This window comes from Microcebus murinus, chromosome 2 (assembly GCF_040939455.1).
Source record: "Microcebus murinus isolate Inina chromosome 2, M.murinus_Inina_mat1.0, whole genome shotgun sequence".
NCBI classification, from domain to species: Eukaryota; Metazoa; Chordata; class Mammalia; order Primates; family Cheirogaleidae; genus Microcebus; species Microcebus murinus.
In genome coordinates, this window is record NC_134105.1 from 23498703 (window position 1) to 23525113 (window position 26411).

At 47.9% G+C, this 26411-nt stretch overlaps 1 protein-coding gene across 8 annotated transcripts in view; it reads right to left on the reverse strand.

Moving 5' to 3' along the window:
• The window catches only part of PHC2 (polyhomeotic homolog 2), a 109064-nt gene that overhangs the window by 36543 nt on the left and 46110 nt on the right, over positions 1-26411 (reverse strand). For 2 of the 8 annotated variants that reach the window (XM_012765328.3, XM_075996340.1), the window contains exons 2-8: positions 16404-16631; positions 13485-13643; positions 12380-12457; positions 11799-11963; positions 9925-10011; positions 8498-8810; positions 6170-6238 (exon numbers count right to left, since the gene is read on the reverse strand). In XM_012765328.3, the coding sequence (XP_012620782.2) occupies positions 6170-6238; positions 8498-8810; positions 9925-10011; positions 11799-11963; positions 12380-12457; positions 13485-13643; positions 16404-16577 (1045 nt within the window). In that variant the 5' untranslated portion in view covers positions 16578-16631. Of the gene's footprint in view, positions 1-6169; positions 6239-8497; positions 8811-9924; positions 10078-11798; positions 11964-12379; positions 12458-13484; positions 13644-16403; positions 16844-26411 lie in introns of those variants that run through there. The other 6 variants (XM_012765332.2, XM_012765333.2, XM_075996345.1 and 3 more) reach the window with 5 other exon arrangements.

Below are 26411 nucleotides of genomic sequence, written 5' to 3' on the forward strand. Positions count from 1 at the left end.
CTCACAGGGCTTAAATAAGTTCATAGATCAAAGATCCCAAGGCATGAGGGGGGAGTGTAAATCCTTAACCTTTTGAGGTTCATAAAAATCAAAGACCATAATTTAACTCCAGCATTATCCCAGGTCAAAAATTCCTTTTGTATAGAGTATTGCAATGACTTTCTAACTGGTCTTCCTGATTCCAGTTTTTTCTTGCTATAATTCATCTTGTAGGTAGAATGCAAATGAATCTTCCTAGTGCACAGATCTTATCTCTGACTAAAAAACGACCAGGGACTCTCTTTTGTCTACAGTTTTCTAAAGTCCCTGGCATTCAAGATTTCTTTACATACATAAACTTTTAATTTTTATTATTTCTTTGACCCAAGCAATCCTTACTGTTCATTGTCCCCTGTACAGAGTTTATGCCTTTTCTCATACTCTCTGGAGTGCCACACATCAAATCCTAGTTGTCATTCCTGGCCCTTACAGCTGACGGGACTCTTCCCTTTCTCTGAGCTGCCACTGGGGGCTTTTGGCTTTGCACTGCCCTCAGCAGTCGGATGTGGGCTCTCGGGTCAAAATGCTTACATTTGAATCTGCTGCTTACCAGCTGTGTGACACTGGGTGAGTGTCTTGACCTCTCCATGTCATCATCTTTAAAATGGGGGTGAGGATGATACTTATCTCACAGTTATTTCAGTAAATGACTTATATCATTTAGTAGGCGGAATTTATGTGACTCATTTATTTCCTCCAAACTACCTTGAATTTAGTATATGCTCAGTCAGTATTGCTGAATGAATGACAGCATGGTGGGACTCCATTTGTGGGACTTATTTGTCCCACGGAACTTGTTCTCAAGGCTTCGAGTGTGCAGGAGATAGCTCACTGTCCTAGAGATGCTGGGACTCTTGCTCCACAGTCTCTGGGAACTGCAAGTGTGCCAGCCGCAGGCTGCAGGCCTGCTCGTGCACTCATTTTCTGAGGAGTCCACTGTAAGTGACTAGAGTTTGCAGCTACCAGGACTATAGGCAGGGGAGGATGCCTATGGGAGAGGAATGGCATATGTTTTTACTAACCATTAGTATTTGAGATTTAGAAAGTCAAGTGGAAATATAGTAAATAATTTCAGCCATTCATACTTACTCAACAAACATTTATTAAGCACCTACTATAGACCAAGCACTATACTTGGTACTGGCTAAAACATGGTCCCAGAATAGATTACAGTCTAGCAAAAGAGACAGTAGGTAGTCTCAGCATAGTTTGGCGTTATGATATGAAGAACACAGAAGAGGGCATTCAGCTTTTTTAAAAAAAGGAAAGCAGAGAAGATTTCCCAGAGGAAGTAAGTGTTTAACATGATTCAGAGTTGGGAAGATAACAAAAGGAACAGCATACAGGAAAACTCAGAAGCATAAAATACTGTGGTACATTCAGGGATTCACAGGCATCCTGCACAGTTGAAGCCCAGGGTATCTAAGGGAGAGGAGTCAGAAGATGAGGCAGTTTTAGGTTGGGTTTAAATTATGCTATTGGGAGGTTGTGGATGAGAGGATCCCTTGAGGCCAAAAATTCAATGCAAGCCTGGGCAACATAGCAAGACCCACCTCTTAAAAATAAATTATGCTAGCACAAGAGGCTGCTCATTTCCAAAGATGTCTTGTGTGATCAGACTTCAGGAAGTAACTTAGACTGAGGTTGACTCAAGGTCAGAGCTTCACATACACATAAATAGACAAGGAAGCTCTTTTTAGAAAAACCTAAAGCAATAACCACATGAATTTTCCGTGATGCATTCCCTCCAGGCTTAGGGTCGGAGGAGTTTGAGGGGCTATAGAGCTAAGGGAAGTTTTTCTGTAAGAGGAAACTAGGTTACAAAAATAGGGTTACCAACAGCAGGGGCAGTCTATGGTGGTGTATATATGCCTTAAAGTCTTCAGGCCTGCTCTGCAGCCCTCTTGCCAAACTCCCAAATACCCACCGTTTGCAAGATTCTTAGCTAAGCAGCTTGGAGCACTACAAAAGAAACTGGTATCTACATCTCTGTCCCTACTCTGCCCTTGGCAGAGGATAGCAGTTCAGCATAAGTGGTTAAAGTCAGGAGTTTTAGAGTCAGACAGATCTGGGACTGAATCTTGGCTCTGCCACTTATAGGCTGAGCAACCTTAGACAAATTGCTTAACCTCTCCGGATCTTGACTTCCTGTTCTGTAAATGGTGATACATACCACACAGGGCAACTGTTAGTATCAAATGGAGTTTTTCTCTAAACCACAAAGAAGTTCACTGCCTTTGCTCACTGCCTGGCACCCAGTAGATGCTCAGTAAATGGTAGCTATTCTTAGAATACTATCTGTTATTTATTTCTAACAATAAACCTATGAGACGACCGAGAAGTGTTTTTATTTTATAAGCAAGAACTGACAGTAGTTTCCAGGAACTTCTACAGTGTCATAGGTTAAGGAAAAATTGACATCATTTGACAGGTGAGGCATGGTGCTTTGCCTTTGGTATCAAATGTTCAAAGATGCAGATGGCTGAGTAACACACGTCAGAAAGCGCAAACTACTACAGTAAGCCTAGGAGTATTAGTTGCAGGCTGTTGAGAGGTTTGGAGGCAATTTTGGAGGGATGGATAACAAAAGGGATTTGTTATGCTAGGACATGGGGAGGTAAGAGCTATATGATGGGCCAAGTAAGTCACGGGAGTAGGAGTGGGGGAGAAGAAATAAGAGCATATTTGCTTGGCTGTAACAGAGGGTCTGCAGGAGGCAGCCCTGAGCAATCACAGTGGTGCAGTGGGCAATGTGGGGAGGGTCTTGAAGTCCCCACAGGAGTCAGGAGTCAGTCTACCAGCTGTGATTACCGTGCTATTTAGTGAGCCCTTACTACAGACTGGGCACTAATTCCCACAATCAAGTAGGAAATAAAGACACAGTGAAGTTTTTTAAACGAGAAAGAACTAACGCAGTCTCTGAGGAAGGTAATTCTAGCAGCGTGAGTAGGATGCCCTGGAGATCAGTTAAGCCTCCTACAGTCGACAGGCCTGAATGAAGCAGGAAGTCAGTGCAGAGGAAGTGTCATGAGACCCTGGCGATCAGCTGGTGATAAGCTGGGTGGTGACAGGAGGGTGGGAATAGTAGGGAGAGGGAACAGACGTCTGTCCCAAGCTTACTCTGTGCTGGTCTTTTGGCAGGCCATCTCACCCAACCTCACACCCTGTGGAAAATATAATCACCTCTGTTTTATAGATGAGGAAATTGAGGTTTATAGAGATTAAATAGCTTGATTATGGTCATTAAACTAGTAAGTGACGAAACTGGGGTCTGAAATCAGGTGAACTCCGAAGCCCGGGCTTTCCCCATTCTAGCACTCTGCCTTCCTGGCGAAGGAAAGCGATCTCAGAGTAACTCTGTGAGCCTGGGGTGCAGGAAGACCCCATGTGGACAGTGGCCTGGAAACTGGGAAAGGGGACCTTTCCATAGAGAAAGACTTCAGGGTTTTTGTTTTTGTTTTGTTTATGAATTCTCCAAATTTAAAAAATACCTTGCCTGCAGGTAGGGTGATCTCCAAGTAGGAGTATCCTATAGACAGCTGGAAATCTAGGGGGAGAGGGGACGAGGACAAGGATGGATGTGCTTTGAGAGGTCATTGGCAGATAGGTGATAGGTGTCTGAAAGGTATGCACAGACAAGCTCCTCTAGGAGTGAAACACAAAGGGGCACAGGGTTGAGTCTTTTGGAAGACCTACGGCTAATGGCAGTGGGGCAAGGGAAGGAGGAACAGGTCCCCCCCATGCACAGATGGCCACATGCACTCTGAGCTTAGGTGCTTCCCAGTGCCAGCTGAGATAATCCTCCTTCTGGTCCATTTTTGAAATGAACTCAGTTTTCAAAGCACAACTCAAATTTCCATACCCCCTACTAGAATTTAAACTCTCATTCCTCTCTATAGTATTTGTTGTGCTGAATTGAACAATCAAAGAGACAGAGGAAAACTACTCAGGGATGAGAATTAATAACTCTGTCTGAGCTGTACCTTTTCATTTGTGAAATGGAATAATCGCTGTTAGGATTAAATGAGATATGTAGGTAAAGCACTTAGTACAGCTCCTGGAACCTGGTTGTTCATTAATTGGTAATTATTATTATTAGCTGGCAGCACCCAGGGAAACAGTGTAATAGAAGGCTAGGGTGATGGATTTCAGGAAAGAAGAAATGCTCCACAATTCCAAGTCCCTTTGTGCATTGCAGTCGGCTTTCTCGCGTGCTCTCTCTCACATGCACACAACGCACACATGCAGTGAAGGATGTTAAGCAAAATATAAAACTCCTCCACTGATCATCTATATCCTATGGATCCCCCCCCCAATTTAAGAAGAGATTCTTAGTAATCTAATTTGGTCCTACAGGGGATAGTTGACATGACCTTGGCTAGTTCCATGATTTTAATATGAAAATTGTTAGGACTTTTTATTTCCAGCTAGATTACAGGACCACCTGTATGCTTTGGTTTTTATTGGATTCTCTAAGTAAAAGTGTGTTTACCCCACAGTTGGGTGGCTGTTTGGGAGGGAAATATGGTACCCAAAATCCTAGAATCAGCAGCATCCAATTGTCCAGCCAATAGACAGAAATCACTGCTCCCTGACACAGAACACCCTCTGTGTTAAAACAAAGCAGCTATGTGGCAGGCCTTCCCAACAGAGAATTCTCTCCCCTCAGCTGAGACCTGACTCGGGTGGAGGACACAGAACAAAGACCTGGCATCTGGACCCAACGGGGTGAAAAGGGCCCTGGATTTTCAATACCCGACATTTCCCTTTCATCACAGCATCTCCCTCCCGGACAGCAACTTTCTCCTCACCTTTGGGCCTGAGTGTGCACCCAAAGCCTGGAGTTTATCCACTAGAATGAGGACTCCAAGAACAAGCCTCCTATTGGGAGCTGTGGCCCAGCTCCCTTAGGACTCGGGTTCCCTGGAGGCCAGGCCCATGGGACCCTTGCTGCCTGCCCTCTTCTGCCCTCCGTTGTTCAGTCCTCATGTCACTGAGAAGGGCAAAGCCAGACCTTTTGCCTTCCCCTCCAAAGCCCAACCTCTTAGGTTCCACTCTCCCCCCTTATTCCCCTCCCCCACCTGCCCCCCCTATCCCTTTTCTGGGCATAAGGGACCTTTTCTATTTGCAGAGCCTAAAGAAGCTGGTTGCCAAGGTGACAGGAGCCAGGAGCAGCAGGGAGCTTGCCATGGGGGAGGGGCTTTGCCCCCAAACAGCTGTCAGTGGGAGCAGTCCCAGCTGGGACTGGAGGGTTTGCCTGCTCTGGGGGGAAACAGCCCCCAGGAGAACACATTCCTCTCTGCTACACCGACCCCACCCCCAACAAGTCTCCACTGGTTACTTTCCCTGGGGGCATTCAGCCAGCCAGCTCAAAAAATGCTCCAATAACAAACAAAAAATGCTCTCTCTCTCTCTCTCTCTCTCACACACACACACACACACACACACACACACACTAGCATAAGCACAAGCACCAGCAGGCTCTCCTCTCCTGCTCCCCAATCCCTTTCCTTTGCAATGGGTTGGCTGGGCAGAAGGCCAGAAGTCACCTCTGCCTGGGGAACTGTGGAGCCGACAGGTGCTGCTCCAGATCAAGTCCTAAGAATTATTTTAGTCTTTTTTGTTCCAGAGCCCCTGAGAGGATCTGCTGCTCCTAAACCTGCCCCAGCTGCCTACCATGTGGGAGGTGGGAGTGGGGGAGTGGAACCACAGGGCTTACGGAGAGGAAGGGGTGGGGGAGAAAGGAAGAATAGGACTGGACGGTGGGAGGCAGGAACAATGCAAGGCCTACTGATTTGCGTCTCTGGGGAGAGGGTCTTTGTGGGACTGCAGCTCACAGCTGCTCCATAGAAAGTTCTGTGGAGCCGCTGGGCTCTGTACTGCATTGCAGCCATGGACTGTGAGTCTTAGGCCTCACTCGCGGGCATTTAGGGTTACATGGGGTCCTCACCAGACTCTGCAAACAAAGTCTTAGAACCCCCAGATTCTTTAGACTTTGGGGTTATGAACAAGAAAGGCTCAGGAGCCCCAAATTCCTGTAAGAACTGAGGAGGGCCATCTGGCTTGATGATTAAGAACACAGGGTTTGGCTAAGACAGATACAGAGCTGGACCCCATTGCTGCCACTTACTACTTAGGTGACCTTGAGTGACGTATGTAGTAAGTTCATGGTGAGCCCTCTGAGGTTCAGTTTTCTCGTCTGTAAAATGGATAAAAATACCTACCTTGAAGGGTTCTTTCCAGGGTTTAGAGAAGTGGTATGCATAAAACATTATCCAGCACACAATGGATGTTCTGTAAATGCCAGTCCCCTTTCTGTCCAGTTTTCTTGAGAACTCAGAGTTGCCTAATAGTCTTAGGAGGAGCCCCACAACTGGTCTTTCTTTAGAACAGTCCTCAGAATTTAGAGGGCTGGATTAGATTTAGAGAGAGGATACATTTTGGCCTAGGCAGGAATGGGGTTCTCAGGAAGTCTTGAGGCCCTGACATTGCTCTAGGGTGTGTCAGTTGAATGAGAACCTGGGAGAAATGCTAATTTGGGGTCCTAGCTCTAGTCCAAGCTGCTACCGACACACTGGAAGATCCCCTAGTCATTACCCCTCTGAGCCTCATTTTCTTCTTTCATAAAAGGAAGAGGCTGGGCCAGTCTCTGGGGAAGGCAATGCCAGACAGTGAGAAACATCTGGAAGCACTGGGCAGTGAGGCCTCTGCAGGGAGGTGCCTTCCCCAGCTCAGCAGTGACCACTGGAATGCAGTGGCTGACCCAATGCCCCTGGGGGATTTCTAGAGCCTTATGAAGGTAAATAAAGGACTTTAACTTGGTTTCTTCCCAACTCATATGCCCTGTTTGTGCTTGCCTCTGTCTGGAATGCCTTTCTGTCCCTTGTCTGTTGGGTGGTTTCCTCTGCGGGATAGCATTTCTGACCCTTCCTGCCTGGCAGTGAGTCGACCCTCTGTGCCCACAACATACCTGGCACTTAGTCCTGTGATGGAATTTATGAAATCCAATGGACTTGCTTATATATCTGGCTCCCTTCTTTTGACTCCACACTCCCTTAGGTAAAGAATTCATATTTTGGCCAAGATATATTAAGATATATTCTCGAGATATATTTTCTTAAGGAAAAACTGCAGGTTGGAGTGGATGTAAGCTGGTCTGGATGAGGACAGAGGGTTACTGGTTGTCCCGCGATGTGATTGGGGTGATTCTCCCTTTCATGCAAAGCCATGTGGTCTGCTACTATATTTATTTCTGTGCTATAACAGCTTGATCTTGTTCTCTAGACTGATAGGTCTGGCTTCTAGGGCTCTTGGCAGATTTTCCCATTAAAAATTGCCCACAATAGGCCGGGTGCAGTGGCTCATGCCTGTAATCCTAGCACTCTGGGAGGTCGAGGTGGGCGGATTGCTCGAGGTCAGGAGTTCGAAACCAGCCTGAGCAAGAGCAAGATCCCGTCTCTACTATAAATAGAAAGAAATTCATTGGCCAACTAATATATAGAGAAAAAATTAGCCGGGCATGGTGGCACATGCCTGTAGTCCCAGCTACTCGGGAGGCTGAGGCAGAAGGATTGCTTGAGCCCAGGAGATTGAGGTTGCTGTGAGCTAGGCTGACACCATGGCACTCACTCTAGTCTCACAAAGCGAGACTCTGTCTCAAAAAATAAAAAAAAAAGCCCACAATAGGCAGCACTGGGGGAGTGTTAGCAGGCAGGGAAAGGAGGCTAGCCAAGGAATACTGATTCATCCCCTTCACAGAACCTGCCTCACAAGTAATCTGTTAGATTTTTTTTTTATCTGTTAAATTCATTTCCAAGTGTCATCCTCACTGGCAAGCCTTTCTTGGCTCCTTTCCTCAAGGCTAGATGGCTCCTCTGCACTCCTCCAGTGGCCAGAGCTTTGATATATCACAACCTATTGCACTGTACTTGTCTGTCTCCTCGACTAGAGCATGCCCTATTTGGAGGGCAGGGCCCAAGACTCATTTATCTCTGCACACTCAGAACTGGCAACGCGACTGGCAAACATTAATCAGCAAATGTCTGCTGGATGATGAGAAAATAAACTTCCCACTTCCCTGTCTCCCTGTGTGGCTCTTACACACTTCTGGCTAGCCCCTGTCCTTTTTGCTGAGTCTTAGAGAATTTCAGAACAGTCCCCTGCCAACCTCCCACTCACTCAAGGTTACGAGCTATGCTTGTGTATGCCAAGATTCCTCCTTGTGCCCATTGTGAAGAAGGACTTGTTTATTCCAACTGACGGCTTCCTTCCTTAAAGTTAGACTAGAAATACGAAACAGAGTCGGGAGCTGATGAGTACCTCAAGACACAGAGAAAGGAGAAAGACATGTGGCTAGTATCTTAGCAAGCCCATGGGAAAAGGGAAAGATTGAAGGTTTCCTCTTGACCCATAGTCCTGAGTTTTCTGGGCTAGGATTCCTTCTTCCTGGAGCCCTTACCTGGCGCAATGAGGGGGTGGGTAGCCACAGTGGGAACCGTCCGGCTGAGCCCAGCCCGGCCCTCCATGCTCCCTGGCACACTGCTGTTGCCATCTCCTTTCTTGAGTGGCTCCATCACACTGTCAGTTATGCCAGGCTTGCCACCTGCGGGGGAACCCTGAGCAGTGTTTCTGCCCTGTGATGGGGTAGGCAGAGGCTGGCTACCGCCAGGCGTGGGTTTCAGGGCCAAGCTGGGCAGGACAGGCTGAGTGGGGGGAGGGCCCGAGGCTGCTGCAGCTGGTGTCTGCTGTGTTCGGAGGGTCAAGTTCTGTACCTGGAAAAGAGGGGTCTGTGGGAGTCCAGAGAATGCAGGTAGGAACAATGCCAACACACAACCAAGAGAGGACAGAGTTAGGGATGGACCCAGGAATGGCTGAACAGGACAGTGGATTGTAAAATCAGAGAGAAAGGGAGAGAGAATGAGTTAGGGGCTGAAAGAGGAACCAGGAGCAGGTGGAGTTTCTAAAGAGGGCAGGAAAGTTTCCTAGTGACTTAATCCGTCAGCAGAAGAAACTGACTGCTGAGATGGACTGCAGAGGCAGGGAGGCCAGGCCCTCTCCCACCTGAGACCCTCCCTCCTTCCCCAAACTCTCAGGATTGGACAAATAACACTCAGAAATAATTCCCAGACGGGTGGGACACGGGGCTTCCTGCGGTGGGAAAGGCCAGGGCGAAAGTGAAAGTTAATTGACCAGCAGGGCCACCAGGCAAAGGATTATCTTGTCCTCAGAATGAGGCTAACAGCAGGCCTTTCCCAGACAGCCAGTCTTATTCACCCTGGTCCCTGGTGCCCTCTGCTGGACACTTGGAGGCTGTGCTACCAAGCCCGTTCTGCTCCGGGTCTCCACTCTAGCTGGGGATGGGAGATGGGAGTGGAGGGTGCTCCTTTCCCTGCTACCCACAGAATCTTCAGAGCCACTAGCATCCGTGTGCTCCCACCCACAGGTAGTACCCAGGGCGCATCTTTGCTCCTTCTTCCATGCAGTTTTCCCGATTCCTAGCAGCGCTAGCATGTGTGACCAGAGCTAGATTTCCATTTACGAAGTAGCGACAACAGAGTAAGTAACACTGAGGATGGTGTAAGGTGCAGGAGGTGGCACTGGCCACCCATCACTGGCAATCATGCTGGCCCAGGCACGCTGCTGTCTGGCTCCTGACCTATGTTTGAGGGAACGAAACAGGGTGAAGAGGAGCTGAATCCCGCTGGGCGGACGGAAGAGCAAGCCTGGGAGCGCTGGCACGTCCTGTCTCCCACCTGCTTTCCTAGACGGTCCCAGCCTCTCCAAAGGTTCAGAGCTCCTCCAGGGTGTGCGCCGTCCGTCCCCAGGATCAGTACCCGCTGCAGTGGTGCCCACCCCCCTGCCCTCCCACAAGCATGGAGTCCTCACCTGGGCGGGGGTGGGGGGCCGGGCGGGGGAGCCAGTGCCGAGCTCAGGCTGCACAGTAGCGACGGTGGCCGTGGGCGTGAAGATGAGCTGAGGGGACAAAGGAACAGTGCCGCCTAGGCTCCTAGCTACCTGCACCAGGTTACCTGGCTGGGCCTGGAATCACAGGAAACGAGGCGCCTTTTACCTGCCCAATGTGGGCTCAGCCACAGGACAGGATAGTGTAGCCTGGGAGCAGCTATGGAAGGCCAGGGAAGGAAAAATGGGAAGGCAAGGAAGGGAGAGACTGTCCTGACCCAGGCTGGGCAGTGAAGGGTGGGGTCGGGGACAGAGCCACTCTTGGGCTGCACCAAAGCCAAGGCTCCTTCAGAACCCTCTCTGAGGGGCTCATCCTAGAGGGGACCAATATTCCCAGGATACCCTGAAGTCACTATGTCCTCAGCATCCTGGGGAGCAGAGACCTTGGGCTGAGACAGATGCCCTAGGACCATTTTCTAGGTCTAACACACTGCTAAACCCATAGCTGACTCAGAAAAAAACTCTCCTCCACACGGGGAGGATATTCTTTAGATTAGATATATTCTTTTGGTCATTTTCTAGTCAAATTTAGATTGGGGTGGCGGGGCTAGAGACAACAGCAGTAGAGGAAGCAGTGGGAATCTGGTGTCTGAGTTTCAATTTGCAGGGGTGCGGGTTATATGATGTTCTCTGCATGTCACCTCGACCTCCGTGTGAGCCCAGCTCTGCGTCAGTGTGGACTTGCTGGGGCCATTTCAGGGTGCTTTCCCGAGAGCACAGGTGACGCGCCTGTGCCTGTTCTGCTGCCCTGCTTTGGAGAAGGGGCAGACAGGTGTCAGGACCCCAGCTGGGGCAGTAGAGGGGGACAAAAGTGAATTTGGGCAGTGTCACAACGTGGCTGTGCAGTGCCCTAGGGTAATGGAAGTCTGCTCCATGCCGTGCATCTAAGAGGCTGTTCCGGGAATGGTGATGTGCCTCAAAGATGAACTCAGAGCCAAGAGTAAAGTGCGGAGGCAAGACCAGAAAAGTTCAAGTTCTGGCCACAGGGGCAAAGGGAGGGGTAGGACTGTATTGTCCTCAGGGCGGCGTGTCCAGGGGCTATAGGGAGGAATCTTCAGAGTGGGAGGTATGAGATCTGAGCCCAACATGGAGCTATATGTTATTGCCTCCCAGGGAGTGTGCTGCTATTTTCTCAGGAAATTCTTCTAAATCTTAGGGACCTGTAAAGTTCCCAAGGATCTCTGCACTGCTTAGGGACAGGTGCAAAGGAGAGACTCTAGGTATGCATGTCCAGGGCTGGTGCTATCCTGAGTACATTCTGCCCAAACAAGCTCACCCTGATTAGAATGGGGGCTCAACAAGGGGGGCAATGGAGGCAGCAGCATGTCCTGAAGGTGGCTGCCCCCTTCACACCACGCCTAGGATGCACCTGTGGCCCTCAAAGTTAGAGGTGGCCATTCCGTAAGGACTGTCAGAGCAGGGGCAGATCTCCATTTCTGTAGAGCACATGGATGGCTACGCATCTACCTGTCTTACATGTCCAAGTGTTCAGAACTATCTAGGCATGCACCAGCATACTATACATGCTAATTAATTTGAGGAGTAGTTTCTGATAAATAGAGGACAATTCTGTTTCCCTCTGGGAGGAGAAGGAAAAGCGGCATCACGGGTATTCAGCCTGCACCCCACCCTCCGTGAGTCTCTGAACCTACACCAAAGCTCCCACTCAGCCCTCCAGACCCCTTCCTTATCTCCCCCAGCCCGAGTGTTTCTTCCCCACCCTCTCTAATCTCCCAGCTCCCAAAGTCTCCGCCTCTGTCCCTCCAGCGCCCAAGCCATGGCCCAGGCTGGGTACTCACCATCTGTGCCCTTAGGTACATCTGCGCTTGGCTCGCAGTCAGGCCTGGGGAAGACGTGTTGCCCAAGAGCACAGCCTGCTGGGCGATGCCCGAGGCTGCTGCGGAGTTGACGCTCTGAGCCCGGTTGAGGAGCTGGGCTGCTGCCGGGGAGGCTGCCAGATTGATCTGATGAGAGAGACACAGGAGACAGGAGGTTCTGTTGGGGAACGGTGTCCCCATCATCCACGTCTTTCTTTCCCCCCTTCTGTTCCTTCATCTACTCAGCCTCCTCTGGGACCATCTCTGGTCACCGGGCCTTGGGGCTTACCCAGTGTCTTGGTGCAGAGCCGCAGGGCGCCCAATGTTGAGGGAACTGTTATTAACAGAGAGCCTTGATCGGGAAGATGGCGGAGCTATTAATCTAAGGGTTAAGGGGGTATGTACTCTTTTTTGGTGGCAAGAACAACAGATTCCAGCCATGATTCAACATGGCTACAGACTCCCCTCAGCTGGGTCTGGGAACTCACGAGCACTGGGGGCAAGGAGGAAGGAGCTGGTCCCAGAGCTGTGGACTCTGCCTGCCGCTCCCCCGTCCTACTCACCGAAGACGACGGGGCTGGGGCCTGTGTGGACACATTGCTGCCTGAAGTGCTCCCTTGTCTGTTGGCCACCAGGCTTGCCTAGAAAAGGACACACTCCTCTCACTAGAGTCCCAGATCAACCCCAGTCAATCCTGGTCTCTCATCTTCCAAAGGAGGCACTGCAGGCCAGCGGCAGGGAGAGCAGCCTCTGGACTCAGTGCCCAGTCTGCCTCCTCTGTGTGACCTTGAGCAAGTACCCTGGCTTCCTCTTTGATAAGGTGGGGATAATGACAGTAGCTGCCCTGTAGGATTGCTGATAGGACTGGACAAGGCAGGCACTACTGGGCACTGACTGCTAGCTCCCACTGCTGCCTTCAGCCTCCACCACCATCACCCCCAGCCCCCGGCCCCATTCTGAGTTTGCAGACACTGTCTGGAATGTCCAAACTGCCCTTATCCCTTGGCGAGCTTCTTCTCATCCTTCATGCATCAGCTTCAATGTTACTCCAGCAGACAGGCCTTCCCTGACCACCCAGTGCAAGGTCATCCTCTTTGTCCTTCAGTCAGAGCAATCTGTTCTCTTCCCTTATGCTGATCACAACTTAGGTACTGAAATATTATGTTTCCTTGGCTATTTTGGTTCCTGTTTACTTGCTCTCTCCCCACCATAAGCTCCAAGAAGACACAGTTCACAGTGTATCCAGTGTCCAGTATAAATTTTGCATACAATAGGTACATAAAACATTTTGTTGAGTGAATGAATGAATGTATTCTTCTCAGCCAAGGAGGAGAGAGACTGGCAATGACAGACACGCTAAATGGGCGATGCCCCTTGCTTGTGGATGCCTCGTTGGAATCCCCGACCCCTCTCTAGACGTGCAGTGATGTGGTTAAGAAAGGGGCTCCCCCGTGCTTCTTCCCGGGGCTGGGCACGTAAGAATCCCACTGCTCCACTCTCAGGCTGTGAGGCCTGGGGCTCTGCTCCTCACCAGCCAACAGGGGGCAATGACAGGAGTGCCCCTTTCACAGGGATTCTGGGAGGACTCAGAGAGCGCAGTGCCTGCTTCCTCTCCCTTTCACTCTCACAACCACCGCCACTGGCACCAGTCGCCCCTCCGAGTCTCACCTGCTGCACGGCCGCCAGGCTCTGGAGCTGGGCGCTGCTGAGGTGCTGCTGCTGGAGGGCTGCGGTCTGCAGCATGAGGTGCTGCTGCTGCGCGGCGTACATCTGCTGCAGGTACTGAGCCGCCGTGCTCGGCTGCCTGTGCAGGGCCTGCTGGATCACCTGGGGCGGAGGGAGCCAGAGGTCTCAGTGGCTGCACAAACGCCCTTCGGCAATAATGCCCAGTCCACCATGGTTCTCCCTAACTGCTCAGAGAAGGACACCAGGACCTGTGACCACCACCGTGACCAATCACTACTGTCCAGGGGTGGGAGAAGAGCTGTGTGCAGAGCTTTATAAAAGTCTGCTGTCTATCTCGCCTCTCCCTCCGGCTTCTCCCAGCATAGTCTGCCCTGTGTCAGCTGCCCCGGGGGACAGTCAGCAGCGCACCCCTGCTCTAACCAACTCTGGGGCAGTAGGGAAGCTCAGGGGACAGAAGTGTCCCATGCCAGGCTTGTTAGGTTCTCCTCTTCCCCTACCCCACCCTGCCAGTTCCCTATCACTTTTCAGCCTCAGAGGAGGGTGAAGCTCAACAAGGCAAAGAGAAGAAGGGGTGGAAGGAAGAGCCAAGTTGGAAGGGGGCCACTCCATGGCCAGCCAGACTAACACTCAGGCAAAGGCCACACCCTTCCGTGAGGGCTGGGACTTCAAGGCAGACTTGGGGCTGCTCCCCAGGTTCTGCCCACAGCTTCCTGGAAGTCCCATCAGTCCTTACAAGAAGGTTGCCTTGGTCTTGCAGAGCAGGCCAATGCTAGAGGGATGACACATTCCTCTTTTATTTTTTCCCCTCCCTCTCTCTTTCTATCACCCCCTCCTTTTTTTTATTTTAGCGTATTCTGGGGGCACAAGTGTTAAGGTTACATATATTGCCCATGCACCCCCTCCCCCCTTAAGTACGAGCTTCAAGCGTGTCCATCCCCCAAACGTTGCACCTCTTACTCGTTGTATCACCCCCTCTTTTTCGCTACTGTCTCCCATTCCCTGGCCTTACTGCTTGTTCCCTCTTTCTTGATGGGATTGGCTGAGCAGCAGTCTCTAGGAAATGACAAAAGGTTGCTCTTTGATCCTCTCCTGCCCCCGAGAACAAAGAACAGCGAATGCCTTTCTCCAGCCCCATGATCCTCTGTCTTCTTCCCATGAGTACCAGAGACATTTCTCTTCCCTTCTTCTACTTGTCATTCTCTTGCCATCTCTTCCCAGGTGATGCCTTGCCTTGGCCAGGCTTCTGCCTACTTCTTGCCCTTAGCTCTGATGAATTCCTGACCACTGGTTATTTCCACCCATGGGCCCTATCCTGGCCAGCGAGCCTCTGGTTGGAATCTCCCCAGCTTAGTGTGGTTTCTAGGGCTGGTGACTCTAGGACAAAACAATCTCTGGGCTCAGATTTGGGGTTCTGTGAAAACAGCCTGACCTCAAAGATCCTCTATGGGCTCTGCTCCCCTGAGACAACCCCCCACCCCATCCCATTCCAACTCTTCTAAACATTTCCCCCATATTCCATGCCCCTTAAGTGTACTCTCCTCTCCAAGATTCTCTTTTACATGAACTCCATTCTTTGTATCTCCTGATTCTCCCCAGAATTATTTGTTCTTATTTCCTTTACCTAGGCCTTTATTTTAGACCCCTGAGAGTGACCTCCCCAGCAGTTCAGCCAGCAGTAGTTGAGATACGGTGACTCCTCGAGTCCAGAGAGAATGCAACCTTGGGTTATTCCACTTGCCAGAGCAGAAACCCCAGATCCCTTTTGCTGAGAGTTGTGACGGGTGAGCACATCCTAATGTCATTGCTGGAAACTAGAGCTAAAATACTCATGCATGAAGGGGTTGGGGGAGAGGGGGAAACAGGGTTTTACTAAGTATGAGATGAAAATAACTGGGAGTGGGGAGAGTCCGGCGTATCTGATGGTATCTTCTTTAACTGGATTTTTCAGGCCCTCTCACTGTGCTGTGGATTCTCTTCTATTCCCTTATCTGGGCCCAGGGCCCAAGCAGGACAAGGTCACCTTCCTAGTATATCCAAACTACAATAGCAAAGTTACTTAGAATAAACACTTCTTGGTTGTGGTCACTTTTTTTCTACATGTATTATCCAGAAACCTCAAAAAAACATTGCAGTGATTAAAAACATAGGTTCGGGGTGAGAGTTAGGTTCAAGTTTTTGCTTTATCTGAATGACCTTGGACAAGTTATTACTTTCCCTGAGTCCCAGTTTTCTCAACTCCGGAATTATACCTAATAATAACTATTCTCACAGCTGGAGGAGAAGAAGATAGACATGCAAAATGCTTAGTACAGTGCTGGGCACATAGCAGACGGCAATGCGTGGTCATGACCGCGTTGTGGAGCAGCATGCAATCACCGGGAAGGCCTCATGGATGACACTTTGCAAAGTGCTGCTTTAGGGAAGAAGCTAAAAAGCTGCAGAGACAAAGGATTGTTTGGGTTCTTTTATGGTCCTCCATCTTATAAAAAACTTAAGGATTTATTCTTTGCAGGGCAATGGTCATTTAGAGAGTGGGTTTGGTTGTGGCTAAGCAGCTCCCAGCCATGTTTTCCTGTTTGTTAATTTTACTTGTCTGCTCTTTCCACTTCCACACACTCTCCTTCCCAAACAGCACTCTAGGATCTGAACCATCGGGTAAGAAAGGAGTTTTTCTGATCTGATAAGTATTTTCCTTATCTCCAGACCTCCTTGACTGGATCCATCTTGCATCAGTTCTCCTCCTCTAACTATGCTCAGATGTAAATCCATTAATCCACTCCTTTACGCCCATGCTAGAGTTATCACACATCCGGCTATTCCATCAGACCACGCCAACTCCTCCTCCTGGCTAGCCCTGAACATGATTAAGGAATATAATTCCTGGATCAATTAGAGTCTTACCTGCACAGTCTGCCGGTCGGGGATACCACTGTATACAGAAATTTGGGGACCCGTGGGGCGGCCACTTCCACCACTGCTGCCATTGTTGCAGCCACTGCTGCTACTGGTCCCGCTGGTACTGCTGGTGACACTGGCACTGCTAGACGTATGTGAGACTGGTAGCTCATTCTCCATGGCCTGTGGGCTGGCAGGGTCAGGGCACTTGGATGGCAGAAGAGCAGGCAGATGCTAGGAAGGAAGATGCAGAAGTGAAATGTTTAACAAACGCTTACTAGAGAACACACATAGTTGACCCTTTGTATTCGTGAGTTCCACATCTGCGCATTCAACCAACCATGGATTGAGACTATCTGGAAAAAAAATTACATTTGTACTGAAGATGTACAGACTTTTTCTTATCATTATTCCCTAAACAACACAGTATAGCAACTATTTCTACAGCATTACACTATATTAGGCATTATAAGTAATCTATAGATGATTTAAAGTATTTGGAAGAATATGCTTAGGTTATATGCAAATATTATACCATCTTATGTCAGAGACTTGAGCATCAATGAATTTTGGCATCTGCAGGGGTTCCTGGAACCCGTCCCCTGTGGATACCGAGTGACAACTGTACAGTATGTGCACAGTTTTCCAAACAGCCTGGGGTGGGGCCTCTTGGGAGCTGAGGTCCTGAGACACACCTGCCCTCAGAAGGACGGGGCCAGGCTTGATTCACTAGGTGAGATTTGAGATCAGTTCTCCTGATTCTAGAGCCTATGATCTATTCATTCTGCCAGAGGAGGTAAAACTAGTAAAGGAGGCAGATTTCCCACAACGTTCTCCCTAGCAGTGATCTTAGGGCTCGTCTCTCCCCCTGCAGCCCCTTCATCTTTGAAGTGGGGAAACTGAACATCAGAGAACTTGTTATTTGTTCATTTATACAGCCAGCTAGTGAAAGAAGTAGGACTAAAAATCTACAGAGATTAGAATGAGAGAAAAAGGCAAATAAGGAGGAAATAAAATAAAATGTTGATTTTGTTTTGTTTTGTTTTCAAAGCAAAAAGAGCTCAAGTATGTTTGAAGTTTCAGTTTTCTCTATTAAGTACATACGTACCAAGTACTCTCTGACTCTAATGCTGAGTGGGTCCTATGCAGAGCGATTTGGTTAAAATCTCAGGTTTTAGAATCAGAAAGACTTGGCTTCATCCTGGCTCTGCCACTTTCTTGCTGGGAAGTCTTGGCAAGTCACACTTGTCTAACCTTCTGTTTCCTGATCTGTCAAACGTAATGGTATATGGATTGTTGTGAGCATGAAGTAAAATGATGACACAAAGTACTCGGCAGAGTGTCACACAGACTGAGCGCTCCATGAGCACTGGATGCTGTTGTGGCCTGGTTCTCACCGTCCAGAGCCAGGAGATCAGGCCTCTCCCGAGATGGAACTGGCAGAACCTCTTGGACCCTCCTGTCACCATCAGTAAGGAGTGCCAGAAATTCCTTCAGGGCCCATCCTGTGGTTCAAATACAGAACTGGAAAGTGCATATTCCCTTGAGGCTTGTGCTTGGGAGTGGAGGAGAGCTGGGAAAGAGGGGAGGGTGGCTGGAGAGGCACACCAGACCGAGGCTCAGTTTCCTCTCCTAAAATCCTCATTTTTCAATGTATAAGCTTTTCCTTCCTACATGTAAAAATATTTGTTATCCCATCATAGATATTCAATCTTCTGCTTGCAGATTATACCAATTTAATAAATGGAGAAAATATGATTTTTCGCATTAATAAAAAGTGCAAAATAGTCATTAATGTCCTGATGTTGGCTCCCCAGTCCCAGTCAGTTGGGGTTACCGTTTCGCAGGCTGCCTTCTTCAGACGGGGTGAATTTCACTGTGGGCTGATAAAAGTGTGGGTAAATGCTAAAAGACAGGAATGTTGGGAGTCAGGAAACCCAAGCCACTCCAGGTGGCAGGCAGCAAGCTGCTTTTGGCTTCCAAGGCAGTGTAGCAGTCTTCCAACTGCACTCATGACCTGGCTCTTTAAGCAGTGATTTTTTCCTAATGTTTGTATGTTTGTTTTCACTGCCAGAGGACAAGGCCCTTGTCCATGAATTCCATTTTCCCTGAACTGCACTAATTTCTGGGCCTCATTGTGGCTACTCATTTGTTAAGGATGTTTATGTTAATGATGACGCAGGAATCAATGAAACAGTGAAGTCAACAAGTACTTCCTGTGCTCTGCACTGTACAAATCTACCTTATTTTATGTTCTAGGAAGGATAGGCTAGGCTGGGTAGAAAATGGTAGAAGGCATAATTCCTGATCTTGTAGAAACTGAAAAACTGGTTATAGAGAGGAGGCTCAATTGAAATGTTAAGGATCACCGAGCAACAAATCAGGAAATGACAGTTCTGTTCAAACATGGATACCCCATAGAATCCCAAGGTCTTGCCTTAGTTCAGTGCCTCACCTCCCTTCCCCAAAGTGTTGACCAGCATTGGGCTTTGGTTCTTGCTTTTTATCTCACTCTAGGAAATCTCAACCGAAGTACTTATAAACATAAAAAATAGAGTGGAGAAACAGGGCAGCAGCCACAGCAAATAAAGAGAATAGCATAAACCCCATCCTGGATGGTCAGGCCACAGCTCTTTGTTTTTATTTTATTTGCAACTGCCACTAGGGCAGATATAGTGGACAGTATACACTGAAACCTTGTGGAGAAATAAAACAAGACAAAATTATAAAGACAGCATGTCATATCTTTATAGAAAAACTGCACAGGCAAGGACAGCCATTGCTTCTCATGTAGGAGAGAGAGACTTGCCGCAGCAAGCTGGGGACATAGGCACAGTGCACTGCCAGCACTCCTGCCCACCGGCTCTTTCCTCTGCAGGCAAGCATGTCTTTTCCTTCTCTCCTCACTCTCTCATTCTAGGCTTCACCCCTCCCCATTTGTCTTTTCTGTCCAGTAGTTTTTGCTTCTCCCCACCCCTGCCCTTGGTTTTCTGACTCTTGCTCCTCCTGCCACTTGTCCCTACCCTCTCTCACACCTGTGCTCACGCTCACTGCCCTGCACCACTGATCACTGGCACAGGCCTCGGTGTGCTCACACTTGCCTCATCCGGCTTTGACTCTCCTGCATAAGAGCATATTCCCCCTCACTCTCACCCTCTCTCACCCTCCTGCCCTCTTGTGATTGATCTCACTGGTTGCTCTGGTTCGGCTCTAATGAGCTCTCTCTCCCAATCTTGACCTCCCTGCTCTCTCCCCACGCTGTCTCCTGGCCCTACTTGGCCTCCCTCTGGCATCTGGCTCCTTCTGGCTTTCCTTGTACCTGCTCCCTGGAGGCACAGGCTCCAGTTCCCTCTCCTCTCACTTGAGCCCTCCCTCTCCCTGAGCAGCTCTCTCCCCCGAGCCTGATTAGCACATCTCTCTCTCTCTCTTTCCACCCTGTCTGTACTCTCTGTTCTAGCTGATGCTTTTATAGCCACAGCTGTCTTTCAAGTGTGCTCTCTCTCTGGCTGTCTCTCAATCACTCATGCTAAACACAGAGGAGGGGAGGATAGACTCTGACTAGAGGATTAGGGGATTAACCATTTTTAAGTGTACAATTCAGTATCATTAACTACACTCACAATGTGCAACCCATCACCACTATTTCCAGAACTTTCTCATCACCTGAAACAGGAACTCTGTAACCACTAAGCAAGAACTCCCCATTCCCCCTTGTTCCCTTGCCTAGCCCCTGGTAACCTCTAATCTACTTTCTGTCTCTATGAATTTGCCTATTCTAGATATCTCATATAAGTGGAATCATATAATATTTGTTCTTTTGTGTCTGGCTTATTTTACTTAGCATAATGTTTTCAAGGTTCATCCATGTTGTAGCATTATCAGAATTTCATTCCTTTTTATGGCTGAATAATATTCCATTCATTTTGCTTATTCATTCATCTATTCATGGACATTGGGGTGCTTCTATCATTTGGCTATCATGAATGATATTACAGTGAACATGGCATATATCTAAGTCCTTGCTTTCAATTCTTTTGGGTCTATACCTAGCAGTGAACTTGCTGGATCATATAGTAATTCTGTGTTTGGGAATGTGAATATCCAGTTGTCTCTGTACCACTTGTTGAATCACCCTGGTTCTTGGGCTCACAGTCCCCCTAAGCTGCTCAGTGGGTATATGAACCCTCCAGGATCGGACCCTGCCTGCCTTCCTGGTCTCATTTTTTTCTACCATTTTTCCATACTCCATTTTCACTGGGCTTAGCATTATTCCAAACGACCTGAAGCTTTGGACACCTCGCTCCTTCCTGCCTCTGTGGCTTACTCATGCCATTCCCTTCCCCTGAAATGCCTTCCTTCCATTTTCACTTAACCAACTCCTTAGATCTTCAGAACAACTTGAGTTTCTCCTGTGAAACATGTACCAAATGCAACCTCCTCTAACTCTTTCTTGATTTCTTCAAATGAGGTTCCAGTTTCTTCCTTTAAGCCATCCAGTTGGATGGCTGCTCCCACAACACTTTGTACTTATCTCTGTCTTAGCACTTACAATGTAATCTTACAAGAAGGTGATTTGTTTGAGGGTCTATCTTCCCCACTGGACTCTGAACTCCAGCAGAACAGGGATCATGTCATATATTCCCATATAAACATGGTGCTTCATTCCATAAATGTTTATTGAATAGAACTGCTTAAAACACACCACATTCCATCCTACTCTTCATCTGAAAGCTTACTTTCCACTTCGTCTGTGAAATTCCTCCCAACTAGTCTAAAACATAAACCACCCATGATTTAATATTAATATCTTCCATCAATGGTGTCTATACTACTAATAATGTTATATATCGAGCACCTACTTGCCAAGCACGATAGTAGATGCTTTATTATACTATGACCTCCCTTATCGGGTAGGTATTATTATCCCAATTTTGTTAATGGGAAACTTACCTAAGTAATTTATCTAGGTCATCACAGAACTGGGATTTAAAACCGGGTCTGAATCCAATGCCAGAACTCTTCCCATTACATTCCACAACTGTACCCATAATCTCACGTTAAGCCATTATTTCAATGACATTGGGTAAGGTCCATGTCAGAGCACACTAGGTTTTCAGAGTTGAAAGGAACTGATATCACTGAATTTAATCTCTAATTATTACTCAATCTTCATTAAATATTTCAAACATATAAAATAATCTATGTAATGTACACATAAATGATAATATGCATGGGTACCCAGCAGCCAGTTTAAAAAATCAAATATTACTGTAACTTTCCTCATTTTTCCCATGCAAAAACCGAGGCACAGTTTTTGGAGAAGTGAGTGACTTATTCAGGATGTCATGGCTCCTTTGACTCTCCCCAAGTACCAAGGAAGGCTCTCCCCGAAAACCTACTGGCCTCATGGTAGCAGAGATTTACTGACGAGAGGGATGGAGTTTGCCCTGAGGAGAGATCAGAAACCAGAGTCTTGCTAAATGTCACTGTCTCATTGGTCTCCTAGTAGAGAAGGGAACTTGAGTTAGAAAGAAACAGAACTGATCAGGAAGTGTGGACACATAGAGTAGCTTTCAAACTTTTTCTTCCACAGTTCCCCTCTTTGAACCAAAATTTTCAATTCATATGTCCCCAGTCCCACCGTCTTTCTGCTCACAGCGCTGTGCTGTCTGGAAGCAGAGGAGGCATGCCTGAGTCCCGGCGAGGGTCGCCGAGGCATCTGTGGCCTCTCCTTACGTCCTGCCCTCTGGTGCCCCACATTAGAAAATCTAAACCTTTATTTTATTTTTTTTTAGACAGAGTCTTGCTTTGTTGCCCAGGCTAGAGTGAGTGCTGTGGTGTCAGTCTAGCTCACAGCAACCTCAAACTCCTGGGCTCAAGCAATCCTTCTGCCTCAGCCTCCCAAGTAGCTGGGACTACAGGCATGTGCCACCATGCCCGGCTAATTTTTTCTCTATATATTAGTTGGCCAACTAATTTGTTTCTATTTATAGTAGAGATGGGGTCTCGCTCTTGCTCAGGTTGGTTTCTAACTCCTGACCTCAAGCAATCTGCTCGCCTCGGCCTCCCAGAGTGCTAGGATTATAGGCGTGAGCCACTGCGCCTGGCCGAAAATCTAAACCTTTAAACTTCCACTTTATCTAGGCTTTAAGCATTTTACCCAGCCCTATTCAATTTCCTTTTAATTTCTCCTCTTATTCTTCCCTTCTCTTCCTTCTAACTAGTTCTTCCTTTCTTTCCCAAGGCCACCCATTCCTGTGGACGCCCACTATGAACCGCGGCCAAATCTCATTAGTGGCTGACCTCCAGAACTGGAAGTCTGGTTCCAGCTCATTGTGTGGTTTTGTGTGAGCCCAGGCTCTGAAGGGCTGTGATTCCTATTTCACTCAGTTCTCCTCTCCCAACCGCAAGGGACCACACTGTGAGGTGCTGACTGTAACTGGCCAGGCGGGCGATCGTATTACAGGTCTCTGCTGCCCACAGGGCCTGCGACCAGCAGCTGGAGAAACGCTGATGCTTCTGCCCTCCCAGGAGCCGCCAAGTCTAGGAAACACTAGGCCTTTGTCCCCAGCGTCAGGGAAATCCATTTGCTGTGGATTATAGCTGTGACAGAGGTTCCAGGAAAGCAGCGGAGAAAGATACCGAAAAGAGCTTGCGAAATCTAGCCCAAAGCCCTGGGGTAAGGCGGGGTGAGGCTTTTCCTAATGGAATCAGAGCCTGACGGGAAATGAGAAGTCTAGTCAGCCCCACGATGGCTGCTGGTATTATCGTGCCTGTCGTTGCTGTGTACGGAGAGTCCGGCAAGGCAGGGGGAAGATGCTCTTTTGACATGGCCATGGCTCTGCCTCTGCTCTGCGGTTGCCTCTCTGTTGGAGACACAAGGCAGTAACAGTGCAAGATCCAGGCACCCTGGACTTAGGGGATCCAGAGGAGACTTCCTTACTCCTCCAAGTTGCTGCAGCGACACAGCATCCTGATTTGCACCATCTAATTATGCCCCTGGCAGCAGTCGGAAGCTGCTGATATGCTGGGCGCAGTCCAGATGGATTCAGCTCAAATCTCCTCAAAAAGCTCCCCGCCCCCAGTTCCCTGTGTGTTGCCACCTTTAGTGTCTCTGGAAACCAAAGATAATAAATGACGGCCAATATAAATAGAAGTGAAGGATGAGAAGTTAAAGCTGATCATATAGTCCCAGCAATCCAAATAGCATGATTTCATTGTGAAACAAAACACCATACATATAAGTGAATAAATTTTTTCTGCAACCTTACTGTTTCTTCCTAATTTATAAAAGAGAGACTATATCAAGTATTTATATTATAAGCTAGTGTGGGTTGGTTGAAGAATATGAGGAGGAAAAAGAAGGATTTGCTCCCTTTTGGAAGGGACATACAGTTAAAGCCACGTTGTGCAAGTGCTGAGTGTCTGAGGACCGAGACTTGAGGATGAGTCTGTCTAGACGTGGGCAGCTTTGGTCTTATTGCTAGAGCAATGAGGGGGATATACATTCTGTATCTTCTATAAGTCCCTCATTTAACATGAGTGGTGCCCTTATAAAAGAACACCATGTGAAGAGACAGACACACCGAGGGAGAAGATACACGCAAGACACATACAATCTCCACCACATGAACACGAGGCAGAGATTGGAGTTGTGCTGCCATAGGTTAAGGAACACCTGGGACCACCAGAAGCTAGGATAAGGCAAAGAAGGATTTCAGAGGGAGCACAGCCCTGCTGACACCTTATTCATACTTCTAGTCTCCAGAACTGAGGGACTATACATGTCTGTTGTTTTAGCCACCCAGTTTGTGGTACCTTGTTATGGCAGCCCTAGGAAACTAATACACTGCCAATACTAAACCTGACTAGCCTAAAAAGGGCAAATGAAACTAATGGTAAAAAATGATGCAAAGACATAAAAACAACCTTGTTAACATAGAGCTTGGCGTGCTCCAAGGCAGGGGTTCTCAAAATGTGCTCCCTTGGCAACTCTCCCAAAATGCAAATTTTCAGGCCGCACGTCAGACCTACTGAATCAGAAATTCTGGGAATGGGGCCCAGCAACCTGTGTTTTCACAAGCCTCCTGGCAGATTCTGATGCCCAGGAAGTTGAAAGCCATTACTCAGAAAGGCCTCATTATCAACTCTATTATGAAATTAAAAAGTGGTAGTCAAATTTATGAGATGAGATGGTCATAATGAAGTTCTTGAAAGTGGGGGCTAGAAGCGGGAGGAGTGGGATGGGGGAGGGTTACCAAACATACTTTTTCCCTGCTGAGAATCCCAAAATACCTCCATGTGGAAAGGGGAGAATGTTGGCAGCACTCACTTTAGAGATCTTCCTGTTTCTCTCCAGCCTCACTGCCTACCACGTGCCCACACACAGCAGATTCCAGAATTAGTCACACTCTGTGTCTCATGCCTTTGCCTAGACTGTTCTCTCTGCCTGGGCCACTCCCTGTGCCTCTCTCCCCCATCTCCCTGGCCAGAACCCGTCCTTCTCTGCCATGTAGCCATAACATCTGCTCGTCCTACAGGCTTCCCTTCTGTACCTCAGCCTGGATTTGGTGCCTTCTTCTCAACTTTGATAACATAGCAAGTCAGCTGATTTTTTCACTAGGCAGTGATTCTATTACTTTTAGATCCCTAATGCCTAAGATGGTACCTGGCCAGCAACAGTCTGTATTTGTTAAATGAGAAATCAAGCTTGAAGCTGTATTGAGAAACCTTTACCTCCTGATGAGGAGTCCTGGGTTATGATACTTAAGCACCCCATGAACGTACAATGTTACCTGAGAAGGTAATCTTGAAACTATTAATAGCCATTAACGCCTTTACTCAAATTTGTTGGTCCAATAAATAGGGCCTAGGACACATAAATTTTGATTTGGGAATGGAGCGAGAGGGGGAAATAAAAGATAAGTGGTGTCAAAGTGATGGGCATGGGGACTCTGGTAACCGTAAAAGGTAGTTGCAGAAGATCCTTGTCAGAAAGTCTGGGTTCTAGACCCAGCAACACCATTTCCCAGCGAGGAGCGCTGCATCAGCACCACACGGAGGTGGTATGTTACCTCCTACCTCACAGAGCTTTTGACAAAATAGATACAGAAAGCATTTTGGAAACAAAATCAAATGAATGCAAAGTATCATGGGAGAGAGTTCACAAAGAGGGAAGGATATTCTACTCCATGAAATGAACAAACATCACTAGGGCATAGTCTACACATGTGAATGCAACCCTGGCCAAGGTATTTAACCTCTCTGTGCCTCATTCTCCTCTTCTGTAAAATGGACAGATTTGTAGTACAGACTTCATTGGTTTCTTTTAAATAACAGGTGAAATACTGCACTTAAAACACCTAGCATAGCTCAGCCACAGATTGGAAAGAGAGTACATTAGGATAGGATAGCATATGACTTTTTCCCCCCCAGAATATTATAAAAGATACTCTAACTTCCTTCCATAACTCAAAGTCAGAAAAATCTTTCTCGTGTCTAGTGACAGAGTAAATTCCTTATGCCATAATCTCAATCAGTTTATCCTTGTAAACAAGGATAAACTTAGCAATGCTATGTATTTTGTGGATTTATACATAGAAGTCTCAGCAGCCAAGACCACAGAAAAGACCACTATAAAAAATCTCTCCATCTTGAATCTCTCCACAAAACACAGAAAGCACATGCACACATACAAAGCAACACACACAGCACATGCACACAAAGCATACACACAGCACATACACACAGCGCATACACACAAAGCATACACACAGCACATACACACAGCGCATACACACAAAGCATACACATAGCACATACACACAGCGCATACACACAGCACATGCACACAAAGCATACACACAGCACATACACACAGCACATACACACAGCGCATACACACAAAGCAATACACACAGCACACGTGTATACACAAGCATACACACAGTACATACACTGTGCATACACAGCACACACTCAAAGCTACCATTTCTAGTGCTTGCCATTTTCTGC